At 42.0% G+C, this 11,460-nt stretch overlaps 1 protein-coding gene across 1 annotated transcript in view; it reads left to right on the top strand.

The window, feature by feature from the left end:
- Positions 1 to 438: 438 nt before the first annotated feature.
- Positions 439 to 11,460, top strand: part of LOC108155985 (mushroom body large-type Kenyon cell-specific protein 1) — a 51,969-nt gene continuing 40,947 nt past the window's right edge. The window contains exon 1 of the mRNA XM_017287176.2: positions 439 to 566. Coding sequence (XP_017142665.2) covers positions 473 to 566 — 94 coding nt within the window. The 5' untranslated portion in view covers positions 439 to 472. The remainder of the gene's footprint in view (positions 567 to 11,460) is intronic.

Raw genomic sequence — 11,460 nt, forward strand, 5'->3', positions numbered from 1 at the left:
GAATGCAACTGCAACAACAACAAAAATAAAAAACGATAGCCGCAGAAACAAAATCAAGAAAAAAAAAAAAATTTCAACATATGAAATAATAAACAACAAAAACAGCAACAAAAACAAAAACTACTAAAAATATAAAGTGCAACAGGTTTTTGTCTATGTGTATCTGTGTGTTTGTGTGCGTGTGTGTGTGTGTGTGTGTGTGTTTTCGCGATAACCTTGAAACAAAACTCGTTTAATCATTTATTTTTTGTTGCTTTTTGCAAGCGCTCGAAAATGCAACAACAACAACAACCAAAACTACAAAAAACAACAATAAATGAAATTTTATATGGCGCATTATAGATTTAATAAATTAACACTCATTTCCAATTCCATTGGGGGGGGGGGGGAAATTTGTTTGCTTTTTTTTCGTCTAATTCCATTGAGTTCTTGTTGCAGGTACAGTTGTGCTTTCGAAGCTAGTGGCGGCAAAATGGCGGACTGCTCGTTCGCCAGATGCCTGCAGGAGCGGCGTCTCATCAAGCGGGAGCTCTCCAAGTGGTCCAAGGATATGCTGCACATTGTGGGTGAGTACAAAAATCCTTAAAGGCCCCCCCCCCTTCGAACCAATTAAAATTCGTCGAAAACCCCCTTAAGCTCAATAATTTTTGTGCCCAGCCAGCCACAATTTTTATATGCTCTAGCGTCTCTATTTTCTCATCCTTCTCCCACCCGGGCCTTCGTCCTTCCTTGAGTATTAGGGCCGCAAATGGGATTTGTCCGTGTAAATGGCAAATGAAGTGCCTCTGGAGGGAAATTGACTTTATCCAGGACCTAATCAACATCGAGTCCTGGCCATATGTTTTACGCTGCGAAAAAAAAAACGTAAAACTCTGTCCAAAGGACACAAAAAAATTAACATAAATTGCATATTTTTTCCGCTTTTAGGTACTACTGCGTTTTAGTTACTCTCTCTCTCTCTCTCTCTCGCCCTGTTCGGGGTCCTGGCTGGGCCTTATCCTTTTGCCTGAAAAACACTCATTTCGGTTTTTGAGCACGTTTAGCACGTTGCTACCTTCCCAAACCCAAACCCCAAGCGCAAAGCCCCAACCCTTGGATCCTGGGGAGCATTAAAATGTTAAATGCCTTTTGTTGCTATAAAGTGGGGTGGGCGGAATGTCGTATCTATATGCACACCCACACACACCCACACCCACACACACACACACACAAACCTATATAAATATATAAACGCCCCTCTGTATATGTGTACATATTTTTTTTGTCCGCCTTTCATCCAAGCCCTGCCACCCAGCCACCCACCCACCCACACAGCCAACACGTCCTTGCCCTGCGTCCCTGTCTCGTGCACTCAATTACTTCCTCAATGCGCTCCATAATGCTTATCGTCCTTGTTTCTAGTTGACATTCTCGCACACACACACTGAGACAGCGTCCTCTTCTTTCCAATGGCTCTCTAGCCCGCCCGCCCCCGTCCACCCCAAAAACCCTTAGCACATTTTTCCAGTGACAATTTTTGTTGGCTCTCGAGTTTGAGGTGGGTGCAGGCGGCGTCATCGTCGTCGTTCTCGTCGTTGCACGAAGCTGCAAAATGGGAAAGAACCAAGCAAAAATACAACAACAAAAAACCACAAGCCTCGATGTGTATTGGACTAAAAAATACCCTTTAATGGCACTGATTGAAAACTGCATTTTCTTGGGAAGAATACTCTGTTTCCTTGGGGATATTTGGGCTTAAACGGGGGATAATAATTTAATACAGAAAAGCTCAGATATAAAATCGCTGGAATTGTAATATTTAATAAATCTATCTAAAAAAAATAAATAAATAATACAAACATTTGATCAAAATATATTTCTTAACTAAAATAAATAAAAAATAAATCTTCAACACTCGAAAAAAATGTTTTAACCTAAATTTAACCATTTAAATGAAAATATTTGATCGCAATATCTGTATCTGAAATAAAACAAATAAAAATATTAAAAATTCTAAAAAAATCTTAAATAAAAAAAAAAATATATAAAATAAAAATAATAAATAAAAATATCTTAAATTTAACCATATGTTAAATATCTAATATAAATAAAATAAAATTATTCCAAATACTAAAAAAAAACTTCTAACTTAAATTTAACCATTTCATTAAAAAATATATTCATCGAAATATATTTTTTATCTAAAGTAAATTAAATAAAAATATTAAAATTTCTAAAAAAAATGTCTTAACTTAAATTTAACCATTTATATGAAAATATTGATCGAAATATATTTTTTATCTAAAATAAATGAAATAAAAATATTCCAAATTTAAAAAAAACCATAAATAATATGAAAATATTTGATCAAAATATATTTTTTGATCTAAAATAAATAAAATTGAAGTATTAAAAACTCTAAAAAAAAAATGTCCTGAACTAAATTTTTACTATTTAAATAAAAATATTCATCGAAATATATTTCTTATCCAAAATAAATAAAATAAAAACGTTGAAAATTCTGAAAAAAAAGTCCTATAATTAATTCAACCTTTAATATGAAAATATTTGATCGAAATGAAATATAAATATTACGTAGGAAAATTAAGTATTTTAATTTTTAAATAAAATATTTTTGTATATGAATTAAAAATAATTGTTAAGTGTTTTATATTTATCAAGAAGGTTTTTTTTAATATTTTTAATGCTGCCAAAAAAGTGAATTCCATTTAATATCTTTCTATTTTTATTCTAAAACCAAATATCTTACTCAAATATGGGTGCATTTTTCTCAGTGTACAGATATCTTAAACATTTATTCGGGTCTATGCCAGTACCAGCATACCCTTCTGAAGGCGAGTGCAGGGCACTGAGTATATCCAGCACGGTGTCTGGCTTTTGGGCTGCTCTGGCTCCAGCTTTGGTTGGTTCGGCGGTTGGGGGGTTTCTCGCCCCCCGCCCCCTTTTTGGAGGGTATGGGTATGGGTTTCGGGTTAGTTCTGGCCAACTGCAGTGGCAGGAGGTCGGGTCGCTTTCGCTGTGTGCTGGTGTGCTGGTGTGTGTGTGTGTTCCCAAAACGAAGTGCTCTGCTGGAGATAACGAAGCACACTTAAGCACACGCACACACACACACACACACACACACACACGAAGGGGATGGGAGACTTTAGAGGGTTAGTGTATCCCTACGAAATATATTGCACAATATAAAAATTGCAGACGATGAGTGCCGAATGCGTTTTGCCGCCTCCGTTGCCGAAAGCCGAAAAGACAGGAAGGAGCAGCAGTCGAGGCAGTGACTGTGGCAGTGGCAGTGGCAGCGACGGTGGCGGCAGCAGTGTGGCAATAACAACCGAACCGAACGCTCCGAAACCCGAACCCGAAACCGAGGAGCCAACGAGGAGCAAGCGTTTTAGCCATCGTCCTCGTTCCATGTCCTCGTCTGATGTTGCCTGTTTTTGTGGCCGATTTTCGTCGCCGTGGCCCAAACGAACGAATTTTCCTGCATTTCTTTTCTGTTTTTCCTGCTTTTCATTTGATTTTTTTCCGCCCGCCCCCCTCCGCCACACCCCTGCCATATGGCTCTTTCTCTCTCTCTCGCTCGCTGTCGTGTTTTTGGTTGATCGAAGTCGAAGAAGCAGACAAAGACGACGACGACGACGACGACGACGAGGACGAGGACGAGGACGACGCCAGGCAGTCGCTGGTTGGCCCTGGAATTGGGGTTTGGGTGGAGGTGTTACCGGCACCAGAGCCAGGGTCCTGCCGGGCTTCGGCGGGGATAGTGTTGATGGCGAATCTTGCCTGTTGCCTGTTGCACGGCTCTGTGGCCTGTTGCCTGTTGCCTCCACAACTGCCTGTTGTTCTCCGGGTGCTGGAAATGGCTCAATCAGTGAATCAGTGGTGGAGTCTCATTTGATTGTAATGGTGGACCCCTCCCCCCACCACTTGTGGATTCAGGTGGCATACCCAGCGGAGTGAATGGGGATTACACTAACCAAATTATATAAGATGTCGTTGGGATTGTGGCTGTGGACGACAGCCCTTTTTTTTGTGGTTGAAGGCACCTCTAAGGATCCGATTGGGGGGGATTTTAAAGGATTTATGGAGGGGATTGCTATTTAATATTAAATTTTCATCAAAGAAAAGGCAAAGACGGGCACAGATCGGAGCTATTTTTGAAGGCTTCTCTATAGAAATATTATGTAAAATATATCTCCAGACCCAAAAAGGCCTTAAAGTGTACAGAATTTACAAGGACTTTGATCACTTTCAATCGGGAAAGGATAAAGCATAAAGGTAATATTCCATACCCACCTTTAAGATCTGTTTCTAGACCAGCTTCAGGGGATTTCTGTCTCATTTTAAGATTATTTTTCCTTCCTTGCCTGTCGGATATTTTTCCTTAATTTTCACTAATAAAATCCTCTGGCATACAGCCTTCAACAAGTATTTGTGCCCGTTCATGTCTTTCTTGTGCGGAAACTTTTGCCTCCACAGAGCTTTAACTTGTTGCATGGACAGCCGTGGCGCCACCTCCACAGCCCCCTCCCCAGCCCCCTTGGGTAGAGGGGGTGTAAACATATTAAAAAGCCAAACTTTTTCCTTATTTACAGGGGGGGAAAAAAAACGAATTAAATAAATAGAGAAAAAAAAGGAGTGAGAGAGTCTCGAATATATAGGAGAAGAAAAGAGATGGAATGAGCCGAAAGCAACAGGATTTACTTAAACACACACACACACACACCAACACACACGCAGAGCAATTTTTTCTAACAAAGAAAAGAAAGAGAGAGAGAGAGAGGGAGACATTAGCCAGAGAAAGAGAGAGGGAAAGTGCTTGAATGTGTGTGTGTGTGTGTGCCAAGAAGCAGCAGGTGTTGGGTAATATTGTGGGCCATTCCCACACTCTCTCTCCCTGTCTCTCTCTCTCGCTGTCTCTCTCTCTCTCTATGTATCGCCTGTACTTTAGCCAACCCACTCTCCAAAGGCATGCCCCCCACTCACGAAACTATCCCCCCACCACCAGACCCCACCGGGCCACCCACTTTGCCAAACGCATCTTTCGATTACCAGAACAAAAAGAACGAGAGAAAAGCGTTGCAGGCGCCGCTGTCGGCGTTCTCTACGCTACTCCTCCACTACCTCCTCCTCCTCCTCAAGGGTTCGACTTCTTTGGCTGCAAGAAGACATTTTTATGCGCCCACAAGCCAGCCAGAAGGATGCAACAAGCTGAGGACGACAAATGCCACCCCCACCGCCCCCATGGCAAACCCAATCCCTTTCCCACGCAATAAGCACTCCACCTACTTTCCAGCCGAGAGAACTACTACGACTACGACTACGACTACTATTTTCCTTCCCTTTTATTATTTTTTTTTCCTCGCTTTCCTTCCTGGTTCGGGGCCAGGGAGTTGGGTGGAAGGGTGGGTGGATTGGGTGGCCATATAACGTAGAATTTTTTCTGGCGGTTTTTAGGTTACATTTTTACGAGTTTTCTCCGCTTCCACAGCTGCAGCTGCTCCAGCTCCAGCTCCAGGTCCTCCTCCTCCTGCTCCTCCTCCTTCTCCCTGCTCCTCCTTTGGTGGGCCAACGATGACGCTGAGAGCGCCGAAGGAATCGCTTGGTGCCGTCATCGTCCTTCGTGTGGGGCAGCCAAATTCTTTGTATGTGTGTGTGTGTGTGTGTGTGGGTGGGTGAAAGCGCCACAAGTGGGTGAGACAGAGACATACTGCCAGAGAGTGAGAGCGAGAGAGAGGGAGCACCCAGGCCAGACAGAGACAGAGCTACAGTTTGGTGCAGTTCCTTTCCGACTTTCGTTCGGGGTTTTCTGGTTCCTGGGTGCACAGAAATTGGAAAATAGATTTTTTGGTTGGTTGCCTTTTGGCCCGTTTCCTTTCATCCTAGCCTTTCTCCTTTTCCTCTCCTTTCTTTTCTTTGATTTTTTTTTTTGCCGGGGTCCGGGGCTGCTGGCCAGGAAGTCAGGAAGCTCTCGAGGTGGACCTTGGGGTTTGGGGTTTGATTGGAAATTCACGCGACGGTGGGGGGGAGGAGGCGGCACCAGGTATCGACGGGACAATGTCCTGCACTTCCTCAGCGTCCAAGACGCCAGGGCGATTTTTTTGTTGTTTTTTTTTTGTTCTTGCCAGAAGAAAAATGAAGCGGAAGCACGAAAAAGCACAAAGTTAATGCGAAGGGGGTTTGGGAGGGTGGGGGGAGGGGTGTTTGGGGGTGGCAGTGGCAGTGCAAGGAGGAGCCACCAGCCAAAGCGCGCCAATATGGCGCTAAGGACATTGGGCAAAATGCACTACGGGAAAAAATTTCACATTATATCAGTGTGTGTGTTTGCTTGTGTGTGTGTTTGCTTGTGTGTGTGTGTGTGTGTGTGTGGAGAAGGCGAAGGCAAAACAGCAAAACACACAAAAACAAAATGGCAAAAATATAAAAAAAAGGGAGAAAAAAAAAAGAAATGGTGAAAAACAGTCAACGCTGCCAGGGCCGTGGCATGGTTGGGTGGCACGTGGAGCGTGTTGCATAGCGAGTGGGTTGCACGGGGGTGGTGGGTGGCTTTGGGCTGTGTTGCAGCATAGAACCGTCTCTGAGTCTGAGTCTCAGTTTGAGTTTCGGCTGCGCTGCTCTCGGCTCCTGCTCTCTGCTGCCGCTGCCACTGCCACTGCCACTGCTGTTGCTGCCACTGCCACTGCTGTTGCTGCCACTGCCACTGCTGCTGCTTCTGCTTTTTTGCTGCATTTGATTTTCGTGCTGAAAAAGTTTCGTGTGCTCGAAAAAAGTTTCGTCGCTTCGTTGACGTCGTTGCTGCCACCCCCGACCACCCACCACCGCCCACTTTGGCGTCCTGTGCTCTTTCGGTAGTTGTTGTTGCAAGGTGGTGGCAGCCCCCCCCCTGTGTGTGTGTGTGTGTGTGTTTGAATAGCATTTGGCTGGGAAATGGGACTGGGGACTGGGGAGCTGGGGGACTGGGAAGCCTGGGTTCGGGTGTCTCCTCCAGTGTTTGAGTTCTTGCAGCACAACATTTGGCTGCACTCGGTTGGCTGGCTACGGCTCCTCCCGGCTCCTTCCCCTGGCCTGCTGCCGCTTTTGGGCCCTGGCCATAGTTTGGTGGGTGTATCACACATTTTTGTCGAATTTTGTTGTTGTAGTAGTTGGGCAGCGTGGGGAAGCGCAGCGCAGAGCTGGCTGCAACGCCGACTGTGACTGCGGCAGCGACAGCGACTGCACAACTATTGCTGTGCGCTGTGTGGCACAAGGGTGCACGATATTGGCGTCGGCATTCGTTTGGCATTGTGCAACAAGTGAGTTTGGCAGCAGCCACCAGCAGGACGACAGCGATATTTCGGCAATAATTCGAGGGAATCTCCCAAAAAGAAGAACTCTTAACGGGGTGACCTTTATAAAGAAAGGACCCCAACAAAAGGGCAACCCAGAAGAAGGGGCCTGCTAAGCCATAGATCCTTGGAAGGGGAAGAGAGGCTCCACAGAAGGCACCTCAAGGCGCAGGGGATACCCCAAGTGGCAGGGCGCCTCAAATTTCACGTTGAATCGCCGGCAAAGCGACTCTCTGTGTGGCATCCATTCAGATTCGAGTGTTGATTGAAGCAACAATTGGCGCCAACTGTTGCACCGCGTCGCGTTTCCGTTTCCGCCGCAGGGGCGGAAAAGTGTTTGACAAAAGTGTGTTGTGTGCTTTTGAGAGTCTCTCACTATGTGTGCTAGTGTGTGCTTTTCCTCCCTCTGTGGTGGTGAAAATTTAATTAAAAAACATTGTCTTTGAGTGCCACAAGATAATTTATGTGTAGGCATTTAATTAAACTGATCTCACAACCATTTGCATACACAAAAGACACAGACAGTGCGAACGTCTTTACATGATAGAGACAGAGGCTGTGGCAGTGGCAGAGGCAGAGGGGCAGCTAGTTCGAGAGATAACAACTGTGGCATATGTCGCCTGTGGCCGTGTAAATTCCTAATTGAATTGACTGATTGAAGCAGAAGGCAATGCCAGCAAAAGCTCTGAGGTGAGTGTCTTGATAAAAGTCCCTGGAATGAGGGGAAATATGAATATTCGGGAAAATTTGGCAACCGAATTGGGCTTTAGACTTTATAAAGAGTGCAGAAGTCAAGGATGCCACAAGAAAAAGACAGACAATTTGAGAATTAGGAGAGTACATTTCAAGACCTTAATCCTTATGATTTCTAAAACAATTTGTTTAATTTTTTAAATTTAAAAACGCTCAAAAAGAAGTGTATTGCATTTTCAAGTGAACTTAAAAAAAAAAACACCCCTCCCATCTTTAAATAAAGTATTCGGCTTTTAACATAAATTTATTAAAAATGTTCTTTAGTTTTTATTCTTAATATCAAAAAATTTAATTTAATTTTTTTTTATATATTTTTTTATTAAGTCGTATATTATTAATTGAAACAATTAACACAAATAAAAATATACAATAACATTATGTACTGTAATTATTAAGACTACTCTTAAAATGGGTTGAAAAAAAAAATAAAAATAAAAACTAAATTTTGGCGTAAGTCAGCAGTTCCTGGGGCGTCCTCTTAAAGGCATCTTTCAGTGATGCCAGCAAATATAAATACATAATAAATTTGTATGAAATATATTTAATTTAAAAATTAAATATACTTAGATCAAATGTTTTCATGAAAAACTCTTTCATTTCCATTTTCACCCTTGTTGAACCTTAGTATACATTTTTCAACTGAGATCGTATAAAAAATAATTTTTCATAAGCAAATTATAAAAAAATTTATTTGTGATTTGTATTATACAATAATAATAAAATCAGAAAACTATGTTCATTTCTGTACTTAAAAATTTTTAAGATTTGACTTAAATTATTTTTAAATTTACACAATACAAAATTTAAAATAAAAGCGATCTAGTGTCGAAAGGTGATACAAATTTTGGATCAAAGTGTAAAATTTTAAACTTCTGGTTGTTTTTCTCTTGGTGTTATTTTGTATTCTTCATTTATTATGTAATTTGTATTTGATTATAAAATATTATCACAGAGACAATTGTGCTTTTTGCTGTTACTGGTAGAGCAAATCATACAGCAGTCACAGGAAAAATTACGAAGAATTAAATAAAATTAAATATGCATTTATTTCTGATTATAAAATATTAATAGGAAAATCAGAAATTTTTGTATTTCATTTCATTTAATTTGTTTTTCTAATAATATATGTTTTGAACTATTTTCGATACATCAGAAAACAGAAATATCTTTAATCTTTAATTCTGTAATTAAATATTTTTAAATTTATTTAATAAAAATTAAACAGTAGAAGGGATTTAATGTCTATTGAAAGGTGAGATATTTTTTCCCTGGGTGGACGAATACTTAAGTATAATCCAGATTTTGTACAATCCCGTTAAGCCCTTTAAATAGGGTCTAAACCACTTTATAGAGTGTTTATTTTATTAAATTTTTTAAGTAAATATTTTTAAATTTATTTAATAAAAATTTAAAAATAAAAGGGATACTGTGTGATATAAATTTCTAAGTGTAAAAACTTGAGATATTTTTTTTCTCTGGGTGTACGAATACTTTAGTCTAATCCAGATCCAGTCTACAGGGTCTAAGCCACTATATAGACTTTTTATTTAATTGCCACAAAGGCACATAATTTAATTAGTAAGAAATTGAGAAAACACTCTTTCGCGAAGCACCTGCAGAACAATTTCTCAAGGAATGCTGTTTGCACCCTTTATGCATATATGCAAATCTATTGAATCTGTGTAAAGTTTTGCATGAAAACTTGGAAAGTGCAAAAGCCATTTGGGTGGCAATTTGCCCAACGACTTGGCCGAAACTATTAAAGAACCCGAAAAGGGAAAAGTCAAAACAAATATGAAACCAAAAGTGGAAAATGGGCGATGAAAACTTTCAAGAGCCGGCTCGTTGACAGATTGTGTGGCAAGAGAAACACTTGCCCCAGCCACGGGAAGCCCAACTTTTGAGATGCCACAGTCTGGGGCATGTTGTGTACTTACAACCGACTCGACTCCCAGCCCGACACAAAACATATGTCTGCAACAAAAGCAGCCGAAAAGGAGCAGCCAGAAAAAAGCGAGACCCAAAACATGCCGCGACGTGCCAGACGTTTATGTTTGACTTTGCAACATCGTTGCACAACAACAGCAGCAAAGTAGCGCACTTGTTGCATAAGTCACACACACACACACACACACAGCCGTACAACAAGTGGCAGCCACAGCAGCAGCAGCATCGGCAAACGCACAAAAGTATGCAAAGAAAGACGGAGGGATGGACGGATGGACGGATGGACAGACGGTGGCAGCACTTCACACGTTCTAACAACACCAACGCGACGCAGCCGCCGGCAGCGCGAAAAAGGAGTGGGTGGGAGGGGGCTGGTCGCGTCACTTTCGGCGATTTTCGACGAAGCTGCTTTTCCACCAAAAGCACATGTGTGTGCGTGTGTGTGTGTGAGGGGAGTGGGAGAGCACGAGGATGTTGTTTTCCCCGGCCACACCTCTGGCGCAACAGTTGTCAACAGTCGACACTTGTTGTTTGTCGGAAAAGTCAGAGAATCAGAGGAAAGAGGACTTGATCCTTACCATATGGCAGCCGCACCCCGCACACAGGTAACCCCTGGTAACAGCATCTAGAAATTAGCCAAAGAAATCTGCTGCCTCAATGATTGCAGCCAGGGGCCACACCCAAACGAAAAACGCCCCCCACCCCGGCAACATGAAAATGATTTTACTTTGGTTTTCCTTTGTTTTTGCCACTAGCCTTAAAACGGAAGCGAAAAGAAGGAATGGCCGAAAAAAAATATGACAACTGCCAGACGAAAAGCATTTTTCTTCGAGGGATGAAAGGGGCAGCAATTCGAGTTTTGAATACCCTAACAAATGGTTGGAATATTGGGGCATAAAGGAGAGAATATGATCGGTTCCAGCTCCCTCCAAAAGCCATAGAACTCTTGGCCGAAAGGCACAACCTTAGATTTTTCTGTGGTTTTTTTTGCACTTGTGGCGCTTTCAACTCCTTGAAGCTGCTGGAGCTCCTTGGTGGCAATTGCTTTTGTGCGGACACTACAAACTGTACTTCCGTTTTATCTGCTGCGTCTTTGTCTGCCCCACACACACATATATACACGGGAAGAGGAGACACAGAGAGACAGAGAGAGAGAGCGAGCTGCGGAGACGACATCTAATCGATAAATATTCCGCACATTGCTTTGTAAAAATACATTGAAAATGCATTAGACTTTGGCTCAATGGCATGAATTTTAATAGCCAGCCGTAGGTTTTGGATCGATGCTTCCCTTCCTTTGGGAACCCCCCCTCTATATAATATATATTCCCTCTTTTTTTTTTTTGCTGCACATTTAATTAAACTTCGTTCGATGTTCTGGCCGACTCTAATGTGAAAATCGTGTGCCATAAATTGTCAGAATATATATACAAAT

The sequence above is a fragment of the Drosophila miranda genome, chromosome 2 (assembly GCF_003369915.1).
Source record: "Drosophila miranda strain MSH22 chromosome 2, D.miranda_PacBio2.1, whole genome shotgun sequence".
NCBI classification, from domain to species: domain Eukaryota; kingdom Metazoa; phylum Arthropoda; class Insecta; order Diptera; family Drosophilidae; genus Drosophila; species Drosophila miranda.